General features: G+C 43.4%; 2 protein-coding genes across 2 annotated transcripts in view; one reads left to right on the top strand and one right to left on the bottom strand.

Moving 5' to 3' along the window:
* Nucleotides 1–8,314: 8,314 nt before the first annotated feature.
* On the bottom strand, nucleotides 8,315–15,696 carry DTX3L (deltex E3 ubiquitin ligase 3L). The gene is made up of 5 exons (XM_081234761.1): nucleotides 15,494–15,696; nucleotides 14,444–14,649; nucleotides 11,027–12,562; nucleotides 10,387–10,604; nucleotides 8,315–9,425 (listed from the first exon to the last, which is right to left on the bottom strand). Exons 1-5 carry the CDS (start codon nucleotides 15,693–15,695, stop codon nucleotides 9,356–9,358), a joined length of 2,232 nt encoding a protein of 743 aa, XP_081090887.1. The 5' UTR covers nucleotide 15,696; the 3' UTR covers nucleotides 8,315–9,355.
* A 52-nt stretch (nucleotides 15,697–15,748) lies between these two features.
* Nucleotides 15,749–22,175, top strand: part of PARP9 (poly(ADP-ribose) polymerase family member 9) — a 31,994-nt gene continuing 25,567 nt past the window's right edge. Inside the window, exons 1-3 of the mRNA XM_081234760.1 lie at nucleotides 15,749–15,869; nucleotides 20,975–21,054; nucleotides 22,076–22,109. Coding sequence (XP_081090886.1) covers nucleotides 21,040–21,054; nucleotides 22,076–22,109 — 49 coding nt within the window. The 5' untranslated portion in view covers nucleotides 15,749–15,869; nucleotides 20,975–21,039. The remainder of the gene's footprint in view (nucleotides 15,870–20,974; nucleotides 21,055–22,075; nucleotides 22,110–22,175) is intronic.

The raw sequence follows: 22,175 nt of genomic DNA, 5'->3' as shown, positions 1-22,175 counted from the left end.
GGGAAGATCCCACATGCCACAGAGCGGCTGGGCCCGTGAGCCATGGCCACTGGGCCTGCGCGTCCGGAGCCTGTGCTCTGCAACGGGAGAGGCCACAACAGTGAGAGGCCCGCGTACCGCAAAAAAAAAAAAAAAAAAAAAAATCTACAAACAACAAATGCTGGACAGGGTGTGGAGAAAAGGGAACCCTCTTGCACTGTTGGTGGGAATGTAAATTGATACAGCCACTATGGAGAACAGTATGGAGGTTCCTTAAAAAACTAAAAATAGAATTACTATATGACCCAGCAATCCCACTACTGGGCATATACCCAGAGAAAACCATAATTCAAAAAGACACATGTACCCCAATGTTCACTGCAGCACTATTTACAATAGCCAAGTCATAGAAGCAACCTAAATGCCCATCGACAAATGAATGGGTAAAGAAGATGTGGTACATATATACAATGGAATATTACTCCACATAAAAAGGAACAAAACTGGGTCATTTGTAGAGACATGGATGGGCCTAGAGAGTGTCAAACAGAGTGAAGTAAGTCAGAAAGAGAAAAACAAATATTGTATATTAATGCATATATGTGGAGTCTAGAAAAATGGTACAGATGAACCTGTTTACAAGGCGGAAGTAGAGACACAGACATAGCGAACAAACATATGGACACCAAGGGGGGAAAGGGGAGGTGGGATGAACTGGGAGATTGGGATTGACATATATATGTATATATGTATAAAATAGATACATATATGTATAAAATAGATAACTAATGAGAACCTGTTGTATAGCACAGGGAACTCCACTTCACTGTACAGTAGAAACTAACACAACATTGTAAAACAACTATACCCCAACAATTAAAAAAATTAAACAATCCAAATGTCCATCATAAATGAATGGATAAATAAAATGTGGTATATCCATACAATAGAGTATTATTTGGCAATAAAAAGTAACAAAGTTGATACATTCTACAACATGAATGAACCTTATTTGATCACTGTGGTTCTACCTATATGACACTCTGAAACTATAGGGACCAAAATCTGACCAGTGTTTGCCAGGGGCTCACCTGGAGTGAAGAGGTTGATTACAAAGGGACTGGTGGGAATTTGGGGGAGTGTTGAAGTTCTTTTATATCTTTGTATCTTGTGGTTGTTACACAATTGTATACACTTCTCAAAAGTCACAGAACTATATACTAAACAGTATGAATCTGCTGTATGTAAATTATACCTTAATTTTTAGAAATACAGGAAAAGTCAATAGCATTCATATACACAAATAATTAGTTAAAAGATATAGTGAATGAGAAAAGCTCATTTACAATAGCAAGAAAAAAGATAAAATATATAGAAACAAACTTAAGAGATTTCTATGTAAAAAAGCATGAACACTCTTTAAAGACACAAAAGTAGATCTGAACAAACGAAATGGTGAGAACACCTCAACACCATCTCAAGATGTCAGCTCTCTGCAATTTAATTTACAAGTTTAATGCAATTCAAATAAAAATCCCAGCGAGCTTTTTTTTGACATTGGTCATAACTCAGAAGCCTATCCTAAAGTTCATAAGGAAAGAAAAGTACACAAGAATATGGAAGAAAACATTGAGATGGAAGAGCTCTGTAGGGGGACTAGCCCTGACTTTAACGTATATACAAAGCGTCTCTAAAACGGATGAATAAACAGGTCAATGGAGCAGTCAATGAAACAGAAGTTCCAGAATAGCCAAACTACACCTAAAAATCTAGTATATGATAAATAAAGGTGGTATCTCAAGTTACTGAGGCAGTGATAATCTTTTTAATAAATGCTGTTTGGATTTAAGTATTATCAGAGATAAAAATATGGATACCCATTCAGAAAAAAAGATACAATTAGATCCATTTCTCAAAACATACACAGGAATACACAGGAAACATACACAGGAAGTTTATTAAGGAATAAACTTCAAATGGATCAGAGATCTAAATGTAAGAAATAAAGCATTACGAATAGAAAAAAAAGCATGGGGAGACTATAACCTACATGTGATGTAGGGGAAAGCTTTTAAAATGTGACTAAAAGTCCAGATGCAGTAAAATGAAAGATTGGTAAATTTTACTATATAAAAATAAAAAACGTTTGCATGGCAAAAAAAAAAAAAAAAAAGCCACAATAAGCAAATTCAAAAGTCAAATGACAAAATGAGAGGAAATATTCATAGGATCCATCACAATAAATGACTAATATCCCTAACTTATAAGGGAAGTTTAAAATTTGGGGGGAAAGAGACCAAAACTACTATGGAAGAGACTACGCACAACTCTCCTCTCCCAGGACAAGCCAGGGTGGTGAGCACCTACGCCAGGACAGGTGTAGAAGGACCGAGGTCTCTGCACCGCTTTGCGCCCTGAGAGGCAGAGCGTCGCGCGTGCGCAGGACGCCTGGTGGGACAGCTGGATCTCCCCTTCCTCCCCGCCCGCCGCCCCGCCACCCCCACCCCCCCGGCGCCCCTCACCATCCAACCTGAGGAAAAGAGCCAGGAAGAGGACGGGCTCCCCGGCTCCTGGCGGAACTCTGGCTCATGGCCTTCAGTCTCTTTGGGCTGAGGAAGTACAACTTGGAGGTCAGTTCTTCAAAGGGTCGGGGGCCCCAGCACCCCAGGACGCTTAGACCAGCAGCGGTGGGGGCGCAGGCACAGCCCTCCTCAGCTCTGCTCATCTGCCCCCACTGTCGGGCCCTGCCCCACCCAGCAGGCTGTGCCTTGATCCTCTTTCGGTTTCTTTTCTATGAAAATCGCTTATAGCTGTTTTAGGATTATGTCACCCTTTTGGGACAGACGTTGCTGTTAGACAAATTCTGGGGTCAAAATCCTGGACTCTATAATTCATTAGTTGTGTAGACTCAGTCAACTGCATCTGTACAATGGGCAGAGCTGTAACTACTTCATGATGTTGTTGTCATGAGGCTTAAATGAGATAATGTCTGTAGAGTGCCTGGCATATTTTATTTAAAAAAAAACAATATTAGTTCCCATTTCTGCTGGGCAACCCATTTCTACCCCACCCTACTTTCCCTACACACTCATCCTCAGAAAAATACACTGGGTCCTTTTCATGCCCCCTAAGACAGGGATAGAATCAGGTGTCCCTCCGGCCTGACATTATTTAATGTCATTCAGCCAACATGTAGTGAAGGCCCTGGCATCGTGTTCAGATTATAAAGATGATTTAGACATGGATCCCTCCTCTCTGGGGTAAGTGTATTAGTAAGGGGAAAGAAAAGCAAAGAGAAAGAATACACATTTACTTGCTGTATCTTGAAAGGTCCTGGCAGGATATAGATGGTATACTCAAAATGGGTAAGTGGATTTTGATATCCCATCTGCATTAATAGAGATATGTATAATATATTAGGAAACCAGAGAAAAGGTGGTTCATAATTTGGAGACAAATTAAAAAGAAAGTTTCTATACTAGTAGCATTTGAGTAAGAACTTGAGAGATGAGGAAGAGATTTGTAAGAGGAGAATGAGGTGCTAGGCCATGAGAGGGAGAGAGAGCAAGAGAGAGTGAGAGCGCACCCTTGTGCGCAGAGCAAAGGCCAGAAGAATAAAAGTATAGACTGTGGTTTGGAAGAGTTGGTAGTCTGGTGTGAGTGGACCATCAGTGGCTTGGCGGGGAGGAAGGGACATGAGGCAAGCAAAGTAGAATGAAAAATACTTGACGGCCATGCTGTGGAGTTTGAACTTTATTTTCTAGGTCAGTGTCCTCAAAATATGGTTCCCAGACCAGCAGTATCAGCATCATCTGGGACCTTGTTAGGAATGAAGATTTGGGGGCACAACCTCACATCTACTGGGTCAGAAACTCTGGGGGTGGGTCTTAGCAATCTGTGTTTTACTGAGCCCTCCAGGTGATCTGACACAAGATCAAGTGTGAGAAGCACTGTTCTAGGCATCAGGGAGTCACTAAAGGCACTTCATCAGAGGAGTGATGCAATTGGAGCTGTTTTTTCAAAAGATAGTTTGAGGTGGGAGGAAGAAGGGGGAAGGGGACAGAGTCTTTAGGGGGTATTCCAGTGATTCTGGTGAGGGAACGAGGAAGATGCCAACTGGACAGTGAGCTTTGAAATGAGGGAGAGGCAGGACTGGTGACAATAGATTTGTGGGATATGGGTGTGGACAAAGAATGTCACCTGCCATTTCAGTGAAGAAAGGATGTTTTGGCTCTGAAGCCATCAACCACTGCAGCTGTCTTCCCCCACCCCTGACCCCCACAGTGCACCCCAAGGGGAATTTAGGATGGAGAAAAACAGGATACTGGCTCTAGATAGTGAAGATGCATAGTTTAGTGCTTTTCTATGTATATGGCTTATTGAAATTATTCCTTTGATATGCATCTTAACTTGCAAAGCAGTGGCACAGGATGGGGTAAGGGGTGAGACCCCAAGGTATTGCATAGCATTTTATCTTAGTTTGCCTCATTTCCCTGTTTGTTTGTTCTCACCTTCACTGACCTGATGTGCACCTCTCCAACAGATTGTTAGCGTCTTACTCTCTGCCTAGGGCTCTGTTTTAGAGGCTGCAAGTCCCAATTAATAGAAAAGGAAATAGTGCCCAACTCCCATATGGAAATCAAGGCAGAAACAGTACTAAACCAAAAGATAAGTGTAAGGAAGTCCAACAAAAGTTTGGTTTTTTCTCCTAATGTCTGCTTTGATGCTATCTGTGATGTTGTGATTTATAATAAGAATATATGTTTGGTCTTCATCCCCATTTCTGGCACTGAGCTCCTAAAACCCTTGAAATTTCCATAGTGCTGAGAGTGAAAAGGGTTCTTTTGTTATGTTAATGAGGTGACTTTTGGGAAGCACCTAAGGTTGGGGGCTGGTTGCCAGAGAAACCAACCGTGATTAGAGGGTTGGAACTTTCAGTCCAGGGAGAGGAGAGGGACTGGAGATTGAGTCCAATCACCAATGACCAACGACTTAATCAGTCATGTCTATGTTTTTAAGCCTACATAAAAATCCAAAAGGACGGGGTTTGAAGAGCTTCTGGGTTTCAATACACTTGGAGATTTGGGGAGAGTGGCTGTTGTCCAACTGAAGTTCATGTGCCAGATGCACAGTGAGGCCAAACAAACTGAAATGTTGGAGTTTGGAATGGAGAAAGGTTTATTGCAGGGCCAAGAAAGGAGAATGGACAGCTCATGCTCAAAAGACCCAAACTCCCTGATGGTTTTTGGGGAAGAGTTTTTATAGGCAAAATTGGGTTGGGGAGAGAGCTGCAGGGTGTGTGACCTCCCTCTGATGGTTTGGTGGGGAGGTAACTGGGTGGTGTTCCTGGAATCTCAATCATCAGCTGTCTGGTTCCAACCAGTCTGAAGTCCACATGCTTGTTTTCAGCCTGAAGTTACCATCCTCCACCTGGGTGGGGAGCTTAGTTCCTGTAGAAGAACTCAGAGATGATAAAAGAAATTTTCACATGTTGAGGTAAACATGAGTTAACTTGAATTTTATGCTAACTAGAATAGCCAGTTTGTGGCCTATCAAACATACATTGTACATCTGCTTTAATTATTAAAGAAAAGGGTGCATTGACCAGAAGTAAAGAATGTCCATGTTAAAAATAAAGATTAAATGCCTCCCTTCCTGGGATGCCAATGCTGGTACTCCTTTGATGATGAGAATACCTTCCCAGGTGCGAAGGCCATACTACTTGCTGTGTACGTCCTGATCTGTTTTTTGTGGGGTTTTTTTGTTTTTGCTTTTGAAACCTTGAAGGAATGTATCCCTGATTTGTTTGATGTTCTTTGTTCTGACAAGACATACAACTAACTGTGCTGAAAACCATGCTTCTCCAGAGCAGGTCTCAAGAGTTATCTGAGAGGCTGTCTTCTGGGCTATAGTCCTCAGTTTGGCTCAGATAAAACTCTTTTCTATTCCTATTAAAATTGTTTACTGATTATTTTTGTGGACAGAGATATGTATCAGATTGTTATGTATGCCCCTTGAGGAGGAACCAGGAGCCTGCCCATTGCTGCATTATTGCTTCTTGACTGCCTTTCCTTTGTTTCTGCATTCCCTCACTCCTCTAATTAGTAACTGTTTGAATCTGCCCTTTGGAACTCAGGGAAGGTCTAGGAGGCTGAAACCTTTTTCCTACAAACAAGAAACGGGGGACATGGAAATGCTTTCGTACCTAGGAGAGCCCCACAGGGTTCTGCTCGGTTTCGTGGCACACCTGGAAAAGGCATGGAAGCTCCATGCCCTTTCCCCATATGCATCTCTTCCATCCAGCTGTTCCTGAGTTATATCATTTTATAGTAAACCAGTAATCTAGTGAGTAACCTGGTTTCCTGAGTTCTGTGAGCTGCTCTAGCAAATTACTTGAACCCAAGGAGGCGGTCATGGGAACCTCTGATTTTATAGTCATTGGGTCAGAAGCACAAGAACAATCTGGACTTGCAATTGGCACCTGAACTGGAGGGCAGTCTTGTGGGGCTGAGCCCCTACCTCTGGAATCTGATGCTATCCCCCAGGTAGAAAGTGTCAGAATTGAGTGGAATTGTAGGACACTCAGCTGGTGTTGGATTGCTTGGATGTATGGGGGAAAATCCCACACATTGAAATTGGATGCAGAAACTTACTATCTTTAGGGAGACATCAAATATCTCAATATTATTTGTTATTCTCTTTTTTTCCTTTGGAGAAAAAGGTGCCCTAATTTGCTGGGGCCTAGTGAGCCATTTCAGTAATCCAGCGCTAATGCTAGAAAGGTGAAACAAAAACTCTTGCAGCAAGGAGGGGCAAGTGTAGTTTGATGGGTTATTATGTATGCTTTCTCTAGAAGGAGAGAAGAGATGAAACCTGCAGCCTACCTTTACCTTTGTAGTAACCTACGTGTTAAGGAGGAAAAATACTAAGAAATGTGGTTTTTACAGCTGACTGTGGCAGCAGTGAAGTCAACAGTAAAGTTCTACTGTGATACTATTTAGCAAAAGCTACACACAAAATCAAGCAAAGACACATGGTATGTTGTACACTGTATGTGTTGTAGGAAACACCCAGAATCTAAACCTAAGGGAAAAGAAAAAAGAAGTGGGAAGGAACGCAATCTGTTCCTAAAATGGATATAACTTTATAGCAGATATCAATGATAATACCTTCCAAAGAGCAAAAGCAGTAATCCAAAGGCTCACCAACCACACTATGAAACTTGCGTACACGTTGCAATCAAGGATCCAGACCTTAGCAGGGACCAAACTTTTGCTTTTTTGAAGCAAATTTAGCTAAAATATCCATAGATACAAAACAATCATAACTCTAAGACTTTAATGAATCACCAAAAACTAAATGTCTAATCTGATTCTTTTAAAAAAGACATATCATTTACCTTAAACTTCCTCAACTCTCTGGACAAAGAAAAAGATTCTGGGATTTTAAGTTCTTCAAACAGGAATTCCTCAGAGGAAATCTGCTTTGAGCACTGTGCAGGAATCCATTTCTGAGAGAAGCTCAGAATAATGGGAAGTCCTCAGCCTCCTCCATGGAGGAAAAGACCCCTGTAAGAGACAGTACAGCTCCAGGGCACAGAAGCCTTGGAGCCAGACTAACTCCTTCGAATCCCAGAACTTCTGCTTATTAATTATGTGACCTTTGTCAAGGTACTTATCCTCTCTGTGCATGTTTTCTCAGTTATGAAATGGGGATACCAATAGTATCAATCACACAGATATAAAGCTCTTATAAAGGGGACAAAATAAGTACACAATATTAACTATTACTGTCTGACCAAAAACAACTGTGTGTACACGTATCTTTAGGAAAAGAAAATGACATCACTTTTATCATTTTTGGAGAGAGGCTGGGACATGGATAACAAGATAGTTTGCTATTAAAACTTTCTTCTGACTTGAGGAACCATTTAAAAGTAAATTTTGACATGTCCGTATTCCTTATGGTAGGCACGACTCTAGCCTTTTCTCTGTCCAGACAATTTTAGGGAGACATATTTTAAGGGAGAAAGCATGATGTGGTAGGACTTAGCAAAAGGGAGGAAAAGGGTTTTTTCTCATTTTTCTCATGAGAAGATGAGAGTCTATGGAGATTCCTGTGATTTATCTGTTAAAACTGCAAGTGGGGTATACATAAAAGTACAATAGGGCTTCCCTGGTGGCGCAGTGGTTGAGAGTCCGCCTGCCGATGCAGGGGACGTGGGTTCGTGCCCCGGTCCGGGAGGATCCCACATGCCGCGGAGCAGCTGGGCCCGTGAGCCATGGCCGCTGAGCCTGCGCGTCCGGAGCCTGTGCTCCGCAACAGGAGAGGCCACAGCAGTGAGAGGCCCGCGTACCACACACACACACACACAAAAGTACAATAATATCCAGAGGGAAAAATGTTCAGAGGTAGGTAGCATTACTAGGGCAAGGGAAGTGCACACCATATGGCAGGTTATAAGAATCAGCAGGGAGCAAAGACAAAGTTAGAGGCCGGTCAGAGTTCAGAGGTCATGAGTTCTGGAGTAAGAAACTCCGTTTCCCAAATAAGTGGTGAGGACTCCAGAGCTGTCTTCCTTACTCCTGCCTCTGCCAAAGATTTAGGGAACATGCGGGGTTACTAGCAACTTGAGTCAGGCAGCAAACACTTATTAAGCACCAACTGTTCACCAGGCTCTGTGTTGTCAAAAATAATAGCCTTATTCCCTTTATTACCAAGGTTGCTCGGTCTCTGTCCTGGCCACTCCTCTGGCCATGGGGCAGGGAGATTAACGTATGTCTCTAATTTTCCATAATCAAAGCCCTCCTCCCACCCGACCACCTTTCACATTAGGGTTCTACTTTTAGGGTAGGGATCAAAGAGCAAACAGACAAAACTGAGGGACTACCCGAGAGATGGCAATAAAAGGAGGATCCACTGACAGCTGGTACTTCAGTTGAACAACACAGAAGATGATTTCAGATCCACAGCACTCCACCCCTCTAGCCTCCACAAGGATGACACGAGAATGAGGCACACTACCTCTGCAGCAAGATTACACAGATCTCCGGGGCTTTTATCGTCCAGAAAATGTAACACTCCAGAAATGACAGACCAGCAGATTCTTACTCTTACACAAAGCACTTCTTTTCTTTTTTTCTGGCTGTGCAGCCAGGATTTTAGTTCCCCAACCGCAGGATCGAACCTGTGCCCCCTGCAGTGGAAGCGCTGGGAGTCCTAACCCCTGCACCGCCGGGGAATTCCCCACAAACCACTTCTTGAGATGAAACAATTTTAAAGGTGTTTTTACATAAGGATTTAGATTAGAATTTACTCTGCTTCTTCAACTGTGCCTTTTGCAAGCTTGGCTCAATTTATCCTTCCAGTACTCCTCTTACTCAATTCCTTTATCTTTCAGCTCCTGTTTGACGCGTTTCAGATAGTCAGGATCAGGGTAGCCATAACTGCAGAAGAAAAAGGCCCTTAGTTTCATCACAGATGGTTTTAAAGAATCTGTACAGTAGGTCCCTGGCATTAACATTCAGTGTTGCAAATATTCACAAGCAATCCTGAAGGCTGATTTGTAAGTGTGCTGATGTGAGTCATTTCGCTAGTGAGTAGGCCTAGCTGTCTGCCCAGGATCTGCATTCCAACAAGACTTTAATTTGCAGCTCATGGTAAGCAATGACTCTTATAAAGTTATAATATACTATATTTTTAGGGAGGGTAATCATTTTGCTACAGGAAGATTTTCAAATTTGGGAAGTTAAGTCTTAAGATGTATTCCCTTTTGAATATTAAGGGTCTGAGGTATTCTATCTGAATTTCATAAAGAGCAATTGGATTGCCCATAAAACAACTTCCATCTCCATTAAGTAAGACTTTTTCTAGAGTTCTGTTAGACAAGTGGATTTAGGATCTCTATGGACTCATGGGAGGGGAGGGTAGAAGAAAGGGTGATCTTAAAAGAAGACGAAGTAAATAACATTCCTAGGATCTACCCTTCAAATAGACACGAAACCCCAAATTAAATCACCTTAGATACCATTCATCTTGGATTCTGAAGATCTGCTGCCCACTGTATGACGCTTTTATTAACTTATTTATTACTGCCTTATATCTGCTTATATCTTATATCTATATATCTTATATCTTATATCTATATTTATTACTGCTTTATATCTGCTTATATCTTATAACTTATATCTGCTGCCCACTGTATGACGCTTTGTGGTTGGGAGGGTAGAAGGTCATAGGAAGCAATCTTTCTGTCTTTGAGATGATCACCCCAGATGAGCATCTGTCAAAACACTGCATCCAATCCCACTGCTAGAAACTGTCTCCTTGCAGTCACATCCTCAAATTGCCATGTTTTACGACCTCTAAATTCTGTTTAGCAGCCATTCTGTTTCAAAAGCTTCTCACCTTTCTGGTCCCCCAGACCTGGACGTTTTGTGGTGGATATCATTCCACGTAATGACATCTGAGATTCCTAATACTCGAGAGTCTCCCACTGTGAAAATCAGTTTTTGGTCAAAGGCCCTACGAAGCAGATGCAAAACCTCATTTCCTTCCTTGTTATCAGGCAAGTATGCAGTTCGATGTATTCCAGAAAATCTCTTTCCTGGGTTTGGGTGCTCTTTCTATATGAAGGCAAGAAAATGTCACATGAAAACATTGTGTCAGAATTTTACTATATGTGTAGATGTGTTCATATGCATATAGAGCAAACAAAAATCAACAAAAGTATTCAAGGTTTGCTCACGTTCCCCATATAATTCATATTTCTCCTCTTTCCCCAAGTTCATGCTGGGAACACTATCCACCTTCCTGACTCCCCCCACTCCAGCGCACAATCACCACCCACCCTTTCTCTGCCTTAATAGACACAAAAGATACCTAAATTATAAGCAGACATTGTTACTTTTATCAGCATTTAAAATCCTTGCACATGACCATGGAGATAACTACCTGGGAAATCCACTGTCTAATTGGTAACAGAACAGTCCCTGTTGCTCTGGTAATCCCAGCATACTGGAAACCCATGGACCTCAGAAACACTTACTGTTTGTATGCCTTCTTTAATACTGTAAGTAATCATAATGGTGCCAAAGGATTCATAACCTGGAAGTGAGTCTCTTTGGAAAATGACATGCATGCTTCCATCTGGCTGATTCCCTTTCTGGACACCATAGGAAGTCTGGCATATAGGACAGACTGGCTTATATGACAAGGCTTCGTTGATACAAGGGCTGCAGAAATCATGCTTGCACTTTGAGAGCACTTGTCTGTTACTAATGGTGTTCAAACAGATGGTACACGTGTCCTTTTCCTCGTCCACTTCTGACACCTCAGAACTGGTAGAGCGCTGCAATGTTGGTGAAGCTGTTTTTGAATCATTACTATCAGTGTCTGTGGGTGTTTCATTCCATTTCTCTCTAGCTAATGGAGACATTCCCCCTCTGTTTAAGACATACTGTTTTGCCTTTGTAAGGTGATTTGGCAACCCAATCAAAGTCATTGACTCTTGATTTAGCACAAAGTCTATATCTGGATGCCTTTTTCGAAAGTCATCAGAGAACTTGGTCCCATGTAAGTGCTTTCTCTCCTTGCCCAAAAGTTTCAGCAAAAGAACTTCTCTCATAATCTGACATGAGACATGTTGATAGGCATCGATGAAACTTGAATAAGCATGCACAGATAGATCTAACTCCTTGGTTTTAGGTTCAAATAGAATGCAGGTTTTCTGACTTGTTCCCAAAACCTTACTTTGAGTGTCGTACTTTTTTTCTATCTGTGATATCTCCTGGAGTAACTCTGCTTCTAAAAGCTTATAGTGAGCAGTGTCAACCTCAATTCCATTCATCATGTGCTTGGGAGTCAATATTTTCACAGGTGCCTTGACAAGACTTTCAGAGATTTCTGAGGCAAGAAAATGTTTGGCAGCTGAAATGTCATATGCGGTCCCAAGGAGAGTTAATTCTCCTCCTTTCTCCTTTACGAGGAGCTTTGTAAACTGGTGATTTAATTCCTGTTTGATTTTGTGTGCCTGCTTACTGTCTGCCAGAGCAACACATTCCTGCTTCAGAGTCTCCACACTCTTCTGAAATTCTCTGACAAAATACTCGCGAGCTGTTTCGAGGTTACCTGATTCACTTGAGGTGAAGTCTAAATAGACCATATTCGGAGAACTCTTCTGCATTTTTATTTTTGTACCAAATCTCTTCTCTATTGAGTATATTTTATCAGGGCAGGTATATGTGAAGTATTCAAAGAAAGCCGAGGGAACTTCAAAACGGTTGCTTTTTTCTTCCGACCTGGTTTTTGGTTCAGAGGGAGAAACACAGCTGTTCCTGTCCTGCTGATGGAGTGGCTCCCCCTCTGGTGTCAAAGGGGAAGATTCTCGTTTCTGCTCCTTTTCCAGGAGTTGTTTACTCAAGAAGCCATGTATTTTTTCAATATCTCTGAAGTCACCACGCACTTTCTCAGTTCCTTCATCGCCCTTCACTCGTTCGACACTGGGGCAGAGAATGGCGATGAGTTCCCTCTGCTCTTTAGAGAACAGGTGACAGTTCAGTTCAGCTGTAACAGTAAGAAAGATCTGAAATTTTAAAAGGGAACAAACAAAATCTATTAGACATCCAGGTCTATGTTCCTCTCAGGAGAATGTCTGGAGACTAGAGAAATAACCGCTGTGACTTCTTTCCAATCCTTTTTGCAAAGCATGCAATGTATTACAACCCAGAGGCACCCAGCCCTGTCTGTACATTAGAATGGCCTGGGGAGAAAAAAAAAAAAAAAACCCAAGGCCCAAGCACATCTCCAGAGATTCTGATGTAAATGTAGAGCCTGGGCACTAAGATTTTTAAAAGTTCCATGGACAGGAAGTCTGGATTCTAGAGCTGCCACTATTGCTTTGACCTTGGGGAGTAGGGCAGAGGGAAGAGGGAAGGCACTTCGTTCGACTTTCTGGGTAAATTGCTGTGTTTCTCACTGAAGAGTGTGAGCCTGGGAGGGAGCCATAAATCTGAGGATGATGTTTTTTCCTATTATTGTTTTTTCTCTTCTGCCCTCGTCCTTCTTTCTTTTTTTCTATTTTTAAAAAACAAAACAAAACTAACCCCCTAACTGCATGCAGTGTTGCTGGGTCCTCTAAACCCTGGCCTTTAGAAGCTCAAGTATAAGAAAAAACACCAGATTAGGCGAAAAAGGACAGAGGCAAATTGAATGTAATATAAAAGCAAGATTTCTAATGTTTTGTTCTCCCTCGAGGTCTTTGCACAAGCTATTTCCTCTGCATATAACATCCTTCCTCTAGATCTTCAAAATGTTTCCTGAATCCAGCCACTTCTCACACCTCCATCAGGACCACCAGAGTCCAAGCCATTGTCACCTTGCACCTGGCTCACTGAAACCCCTCCTAACTGGACTCTGACCTTCCACTTCAGCCTCTTCCTAGATTCTGTTCTCCACACAGCAGCCAGAGTAATCCTGCAGAAATGTGAATCAGATCACTCTATTCCCCTGCTTAAAACCATCTAAGGAATCTCCTAACATTTAAGTTAAAATCCAAAGTCCTAACCTTCATCCCTCAAAGACCTGACTTCTAGATACCTCTCCAAGTTCCTCTCTCACTCTCTCTCTTGCTCTCTGCCCTCCAGCCACGCTGGTCTCGCTCTTTGAAGCTCTTGGGCTCAGGATGTGAGCTCCTGTCTGGATGTGTGTGTGTGGGGGGAGGGGGGTGTCAGCTTTACACTTGTTTTTTTCCCTCTGCCTAGAACCTTCTTCCCCTAGAAATCCACTTAGCTAGCTCCCTTACTTCATTTGTGTCTCTACACAGAGGTCACCTCATTTGAGAGGTTTTTCCTGATATCCTATTTAAAATAGTAGTCCTGTTACTATCATTTATCCTGCTTTATTCTTCTTCCTAGCAGATATTTATCACTGGCAGATATTTTATTCCATATCTATATGTTTACTATTATTCTCTGGTTCCCTCACTAGAATGTAAGGTCCCTGAGGGCAGGGTCTGCTGTGTTCCTGGCTGATCTTCAGCTCCTGTGACAGTGCCTGGCACACAGTAGGCAGTTGATACTGATTTGTCCAGTGACTCTGCATGGCTGGCCCCTGCTCAGCATTCAAGTCTCAGGCCAAATGTCACCTCCTCAGAGACTTTGACTTCTGGTCAGAAATAACACAGATTCCTTCTCCTTCTTTGCCCTGGCCCTGTCACTCTCTAAGGCAAAACCCCATTATATTTTCTCCTTAGCACATATCACTCTCTGAAATGGTTTTATTTATTTTGTTTTCTTGCTTATTGTCTTTCTATGTACCTCTCCATCCCCAGCAGGGACCTGTCTGTTGTGTTCACCTCTGTGTCCCAATGTCTACAACAGTGCCAGGCTCATAATAAATCCTCAGCAAATGGCCCCTGGACTGGAGAGTTAGTTGCAAGAACATACCTAGCTCCTTCAATACTCACCTTCTGGACACAGGAATCCACAGCGCTAGAAATGTCCTTTTCATTTGGATGCTTCTCACCAGGGCTTGCCCCTTTTCGTGACTGTGTCAAAGAAGACATCCTGGTGTTCTTCTCTACTGCATTTTCATTGGGTTCCAGGAAAATAGTCACAGGTTTGTTGTCCACCATAATTTGGTGCTTTCCTTTCTTCAACACTCCCTCCTTACCTTTGGAGACATTAAATATATACATACACATAGAAATGGGAGCAATTTCAAATAATCCTGTTACTCATGCATCTGTACCTTGCCCCAGCACCCTCCCAGTAAGGGCTGCTCCCTGCATCCTGGAATGGTGGGTTGGTGATAAGGTGAGGGAGCTATTCAAAACTCTAAAGTAGGCAGCTTAAGTTCTACTGTAGAAAGGAAAGCTTCATGATAATGGAATATTGTCCACTCATTAAAAGTCATGTTCCTGAAACTGTTACCAGTTCCCCATTTCAGTGACACTCATTGTGAGTTAACTGAAAACAGCAGGAATCAGAAGTGCAGACTCAGTTTTAGAACTACTATGTGTTTACTGACATTCAGAGGAAAAGGCTGGGAGGAAATATATCAAAATGTTCACATTGTTTCTCTCCAGGTGGTTTTCTTTATTCTTTTCTCCCTTTTCCATAGTGAGCATATATAACTTTTCGAATTCTCAAAAACAAATCAGTGGAATAATTATGTAAAACATAAAAGTTAAATTCCTAAGTGACAAGGGCTGACAGGCGTCTGGGGGTGGCAAGCGTGTTCTGAGAGCAGAGAAGTAGGAGTCACGGCGAGGAGACTGCGAAGTATCAACTTTCAGGCGCAGTCGGCCCAGGTCAGAGACTGGGCACTTGTGAGCTCTGTCCTCCTCTCTGGGGCTCCGCCTCTTGCCAGCAGGACCCCCAGGTTCCTGTTCCCCCACCAGACTTTCTCCCGCCCTCTCTCCTAGGTTAGCTTGAACTGGGTCTGCATGGAGCCCCCCACCCCTCCCATCTTCCCAGGGACGGTGGTTGCCACCCAGCCCGGGCCCGCAGCTCACTCGCCCTTTGCAGGAACTGCACCCGGAAGGTGTCCGAGTTGGGGTCGTTGCGGTCCCAGGCCTGCACGGTGCACTCCCCGCCGCCCGACTCTCGGCTCTGGAAGTACTTTTCCAGCTTCCATGGTAGGTGGGTGCCCGGATGCGACACCCGCACGAGCAGCGGGGACGGCGGGCAAACGTTAGAAGCCATGGCTCTCCTCATGGGGATGACGCCGCGACTCGCGACTCAGCTGTGCCGGGCCCGGGCAAGGGTGCGTCGGGCCCCGCCGCCCTGCAGCGCAAAGTTTCAGTTTCGCTTTCCTGGAGATCTCTTTCGGTTCCCGGCAGAGCCGTCCCCGCTCCTCTCTTCGCTGCCCTCCCTGCCGCGGACTGCCGGGTGAGTAGGTCCTGTCCCCTGTTCCCGGGGCGGTGGGGCGCCGAGGCGCCCGGGTCTCCTCTCCTGCGGACTCGGGCGGGGAGCGGGCCGGGGAGAAGCGGTCGAGAGACGCGCCCAGGGCCAAGCCTCCCCTGGTGAGGATGGAGGCTGGGCAGATGCTCAAGTCAAAGAAAGTTTCTCCTGAGTTTGTGATTGCTTTTAACTCTTACTGTTGTTACTGTTATTTGCAGCTGAAATGTAATTCACATTCTGAATTCAGGTTAAACTTACCTACATTTTTGAAAAATTTGAATTTGTTCACCTGCGTTGTGACACATCACATGTTACCTTCTCTAACGCTATGCTTTAGACTGGCTCTTGGGGCTTTTATGCTCTCATTTCTCGATTTGGCCAACAATACTGAACTGCATGCTGTGCCCTGTGTACTAGGGAATAAAGGTGAAGGGGGGGGCACCTGACCTCACCTGCTGGTAAGGTGAGGTAGACTTGTGACTAAAGAAGCAAAATCTCTTGAAGGCCTTGATAGGAAGTTTGAAGGAGAATCTTAAAAGAGAGAAGGAGAGGGAGGGCTGGGGAGCATCAAAAGCACAGAGACCACTGTATCTGAAGCACAGAGGGGACACTGAGGCCTTGGGAAGCCGTGATGAGTAAGGGAGATGACAGAGGAAGGGTCTAGATCAGCGCTGTCCAATAGAAATATAATGTGAGCTACATATTAATTTAAAAATTTTTAGTAGCTATAAGTTTTAAAGTACAAACAGGTGAAATTAATTTTAATTTTATGTTATTTAGCTCACTATATCCTAAATTAACCATTTAGGCATGTAATCAATGTTAAAAACTTACTAATGAGATATTTTACATTCTTTTTTGTCAGCCTGAGTCGTTGCAATCCAGTGTTTATCTCACATTTACATCACCTTTCCGTTGTGATTAGCCACGTTTCAAGTGCTCAAGAGCTACATGTGGCTAATGACCCACACTGGACAGCACAGTTCTAGACGGTGAGAAGTCTTCAGGATCGGTAACGAGATATGGAAGGCTTGTAGGCAGGGCAAGCAGGAGAGTGACATGTCAGATGTGCATTTTAGAAAGCTGGTGTTGACAGTCATGTGAAGGACACATTTCCATGCAGGGATGAATGGAGGTGGAGAGGCCAGAGGTAAGGTTTTTTTGCACGTGGTTGGTAAGACTGGAAATGGGTGAGTCTTTATGAAGAGCAGTTTGGCAGTGCTATCAGAATTATGACTGCGTATACATCCCTATTGTGCAGTTCCACTTCTAGGAATTTGTCCCGTTTATTGATTAGCACCTGTGTGAAGTGACCTATGTACTAAGTTGTTCTTTACAGCCTTTTTTATAATAGTAAAAGTTTAGAAACTCCTTGTGTCCATAAAAGAGGGTACTAGCAGTTGAATAACTTACAGTGCATCTATGCAATGGAATGCAATGAGCAGTAGAAAGAAGGAAGACCCTTTCTATATGCTAACATGGAAAGATCTCTAGAATTACATTAAATGGAAAAGGGAAGATGCAGAACAGTGTGTATAACATGCTACCTTTTGAGGATGGGCACAGGCTCTGAAGAGCACTCTGACCAAGGTGATGTCCCAGAGCTTCCTCCCCATGAGGGCAAAGACCCAGAGGTGAAGGAGAGTTTGGAGAACATCGAGTAGTGCCATTTCGCGGCACTGTAGTTCCGCCTGAGCATTGGGTATGTAAAGGGGAGGCTGGGAAACTGATATGGCAAAGAGACCCTTGAATGCCAGGCTGAAGAGCTTGATCTTTACCATAGGTGATGGAGTCTGCTGAAGGTTTTGAGCAGAGAGTGCTTTTCAAATAAATGCCTTCTTTGTGAGGAAAAAAAGATGCTTCTTTTGTGTAAAAAGGCTTCTGGAAGGACACAGGAGAAGCTAATAACCGTGATTGCCTCTGGGAAGGGAATTTAGTGAGGGGAGTAGGACGGAGGCTTTTATACTTTCTCGAAATTTGAACAATTCAAACAATAAAACATAAAATTAAGTACATTTAGGGCTTCCCTGGTGGTGCAGTGGTTGAGAGTCCGCCTGCCGATGCAGGGGACACGGGTTCGTGCCCCAGTCTGGGAGGATCCCACATGCCACGGAGTGGCTGGGCCCGTGAGCCGTGGCCACTGAGCATGCGCGTCCGGAGTCTGTGCTCTGCAACGGGAGAGGCCACAGCAGTGAGAGGCCCGCGTACCACAAAAAAAAAAAAAAAAAAAATTAAGTACATTTAAATGTTTAAAAAGAATGTATTGCCATAGCTCAGGCAAGAGGCCCTGAGGCCCTGAAGTGAAGTGGTATCAATGGGCAAGGAGGGTAGGGCCGTATTTGAAAGTGATTTGGGTGGACAGGACCCAGTGATGAGTTGAATATGGGACAGAAGAGAAGGTTCTAGATTTCTGACTTGAGTGGATAAATGGTGTATCACTTACCAAGCTGTGGAATCCAGGAGATAAAGCATGGATTTTGGAGGGGGTTGGGAGAGGGTAGGTAGCAGTGCGGGGAGTGGAGATGAGACTATGGGTACAGTTTTGCAGAGGCTGTGTTTGAGGGGACTATGGGACATTCAGGTAGTCTTGAAACAGGTAGTCTTGAAAAGTGAGGCTTAGGAGAGCCATAGCCTAGAGATACAGATGTGGGAGTCATATTTGCAGCTGGTGAGTTGAAGTCATGAGAGTGGATGAGATCACACTTTGAGGGTGTACAGAATGAGCTGAGACGTGCCTCTCGACAAAATCCTGGGACAGTTGACTGAGGCTGAATCCAGGGGAAAGGTCTGTAAAGGCAAACTGAGAGGTAACAGAAGACCCAAGGGAAGATGGTATGGGAGAAGCCAAAAAGCAGAGATTCAGGAATCAGAGAATGAAATGAAGAATGAAACTATAGAGAGAGGTCAAATAAAGATTAGGACAGAAGAGCGTCCACTGGGGTTAGCCACGTGGAAGACACTGACGAGCAGTTTCAGAGGAGGCTGGGGATGAACTGGGAGTCAGACTGCAGTGGGCTGAGCAAGCAGATGGACGGAGAGTCAACTCCTTCCTGCTGCCCATGAAGAGAAAGGAACATAGTAGGAACCAGTGATGGAAAGCTGGGAAGGCTTTTGTTGCTATTGTTGTTGTTAAAATAAAATAGAAGAGATTGAACGTTTTGGACAATATGCTCCTCGTTTCTAATTTCTTTGGGGTTAAAAGAGTGTCATCCCCCACTGCCAAGTCTATCCCAGAGCCCTTGAAGCCTGGTCTGAACAAGAATATACCCAGATAAAACCATAATTCAAAACAACACATGCACCCTGTGTTCATATCAGCACTATTTACAATAGCCAGGACATGGAAGCAACCTAAATGTCCATCAACAGAGGAATGGAAAAGAAGATGTGGTACATATATACAATGGAATATTACTCAGCCATAAAAAGGAACAAAATTGGGTCATTTGTAGAGACATGGATGGATCCAGAGAGTGTCATACAAAGTGAATTAAGTCAGAAAGAGAAAAGCAAATATCGTATAATAAAGAGTATATGTGGAATCTAGAAAAATGGTATAGATGATCTTATTTGCAAAGCAGAAATAGAGACATAAACATAGAGAACAAATGTATGGATACCAAGGGGGAAAGGGGTGGGGAGGGAGGGCTTGGGAGACTGGGATTGACACATATACATTATTGATACCATGTATAAAATAGACAATTGCTGGGAATATACTGTATAGCACATGGAACCCTACCTAATACACTGTGGTAACCTAAATGGGAGGGAAGTACAAAAGGGAGGGGATAACTGTACGTGTGTGGCTGATTCCTTCCATTGTGCAGTGGAGGCTAACACAACATTGTAAAGCAACCATACTCCAATAAAAATTAATAATGAAAAAAAGAAGAAAAAAGAAAAAAGTGCAACATCATCTAAAGAAAAACCCACTGGAAGCCCACAGTGGGAGCAGATGTGGCAGTTTTCCTTCTTTTGTGAAAACAGCAGTGCCCTCTGGAGGCAAAAATGCGTATTCTCCCTGCATTTTTGGATTATACTTGGATTTGCAGCTTTTCCTGCAATAATTTCCTGAATAATTCTCCTGCCAATGCAGGTCACATGGGTTCGAGCCCTGGTCCAGGAAGATCCCACATGCTGCGGAGCAACTAAGCCCGTGAGCCACAACTACTGAGCCTGCACTCTAGAGCCCATGAGCCACAGCTACTGACCCCAGACGCCTAGAGCCCGTGCTCTGCAACAAGAGAAGCCACTGCATTGAGAAGCCCTCGCACCACAACGAAGAGTAGCCACTGCTGGCCGCAACTAGAGAAAGCCCGTGCGCAGCAAATGAAGAACCAACAAAGCCAAAAATAAAATAAATAAATATTACCAAAAAATAGAGAAAGAATGATAGTGCTCTGATGCTGTAGAGAGTGGCACAAAATTTTCCTGTTGCAAAGGCATCAGAAATCATTTCAGAGGCCTAGAGGTGACTATGTGGAAACAAGTGTGGGCAACGGTGTCTTTAAGCATTTTTATTATTATTCTCCTCAAAATTCACAGTCTTTAATTCCTACCTGTTAGAAGGAAAAATTATTAAAATGTGTTTTCCCACGGTCTCTGATTTTTATCCAGACAATCCCCTTTCTAATTCCATCAGAGATATTTATCACAAACTCAGTAACGTACATCCTCCACAGGCATAAGCACAGTTCCCTCTCTTTGGACACCCTCCAGGGGTCTTCACTCACTCATAGGCTGGTTTTTCCTCATTGCTCTTTGAATGCTGTGCTTAGTTTTACCATGTGGTATCATCCTCCTCTTCTAAATATGTAAAAACCTGCTTCGTCCTTTAAGGCCTGGCTCTAGCCTCACCTTCCTCATAAAGCTTTCCCTGCTGTAGCCCATACAGTTCTTTCCCTTCTTTGAATCTCTCTGTAAAGGATAGAGGGTAAACAGTAACAACAGCAGCAAAAGCAATGTGTGCATCTTCACCAATGAAATTAAAAATCACTCAAGATCAGAAATCTTGTTTAGTCTTCCTGTTGTGTATTCTCACCAAATTCCCTAAGATGCTCATCATATTACATCCTTCTATTCATTCCTAGAAGGGGGCCGCCACATTTGAGAAACGCAAAACAGTAAACATTGAAAGACCCCAGAGACCTGGAGGATGGACTTTTCCAAGGTAAAAAGCATAAATGTTTATAAGTAAACTTTGATCAGCATGTGAATAGTTCTTCCTGTAACAGCAAAAAATCTGGGGTCTTCAGTTATAACTGGCATTCTTATTTGGTTTTACTCTCCCAATAAAAGTTTTCTCCTTGCCCCATGCGAGAGGTGGGGACTCAAGAATATGCTAGTATAATCAACAGAGTCAACATGAGGTTGGGTGATTTTTTAAAAAAATGTCACCGCAGTATCATTTTTATTCTCTCATTCAGCAATTCTGCTTTTGCAGCATGCGGGAAGGAGGAGGATGGAGGAGGAGTAAAAATAAGGGACTAGGGGGCTTCCCTGGTGGCGCAGTGGTTGAGAGTCCGCCTGCCGATGCAGGGGACACGGGTTTGTGCCCCAGTCCGGGAAGATCCCACATGCCGCAGAGCGGCTGTGCCCGTGAGCCATGGCCACTGAGCCTGTACATCCGGAGCCTGTGCTCCGCAATGGGAGAGGCCACAACAGTGAGAGGCCCGCGTACTGCAAAAAAAAAAATAATAATAAGGGGCTAGGGAAAAGGCACCTCATTTGTTTATCCTGAAAATTCCACATTCAGGCTTGTATCATGAAATAAACAATTGAAAGTGGTAGATGGGGAGGTGTAGCTGATGAGATTCATGTCCCCATGTCTTCTGTTCTGTCTAGAGAAACCCCACAAACCTTTGGAGATTGGATCCTGTCTGAGAGTTTTGGGTCATTTTGGTCTGTGACCTTTGAGCCTTTTCAAGTGGTAATCTCCAGCCCTTCATCCCATCCAGAATTAAAAGTGCATTGGCCTCTAGGGAAGCGGGGTAGAGTCAGTGTTGGCTGGAACATTCAGTATTTCAAGTATTTCAGGCACACTGATTAAACAAACGTGTTCCCCTTCCCCCTCAATCCCAGTGTTCTTAGGAAGGTTTCTGTCGCTTTGTGTTTATGAAATGGTATTTGTCATCAGTAATCTGTAAATCATTTGGTCTCAATTTTTTTTAAACCACTCTCACTTTTCACAGGGTGTTGGAGCAGCAGCTTACAATGAGAAATCAGGTAGGATCACCTCACTCTCTTGTCTCAGAAAATCTTTGCTCATATCTTTCCTCAGTGGAGAAAGGG

This window comes from Mesoplodon bidens (assembly GCF_964165515.1).
Source record: "Mesoplodon bidens genome assembly, chromosome: 5".
Lineage (NCBI taxonomy): Eukaryota > Metazoa > Chordata > Mammalia > Artiodactyla > Ziphiidae > Mesoplodon > Mesoplodon bidens.
This window is presented reverse-complemented; position numbering and strand designations above follow the sequence as displayed.

Excerpts from the sequence above, each read along its gene's own strand:
- DTX3L (XM_081234761.1), bottom strand. The coding sequence starts at position 15,695 with ATGAGGAGAGCCATGGCTTCTAACGTTTGCCCGCCGTCCCCGCTGCTC. Across the intron at positions 14,650-15,493 it reads GCAGTTCCTGCAAAGGGCGA|GTAAGGAGGGAGTGTTGAAG; the intron begins GTGAGCTGCGGG and ends ATGTCTCCAAAG. Across the intron at positions 10,605-11,026 it reads TTAAAGAAGGCATACAAACA|AAAGAGCACCCAAACCCAGG; the intron begins GTAAGTGTTTCT and ends GCCTTCATATAG.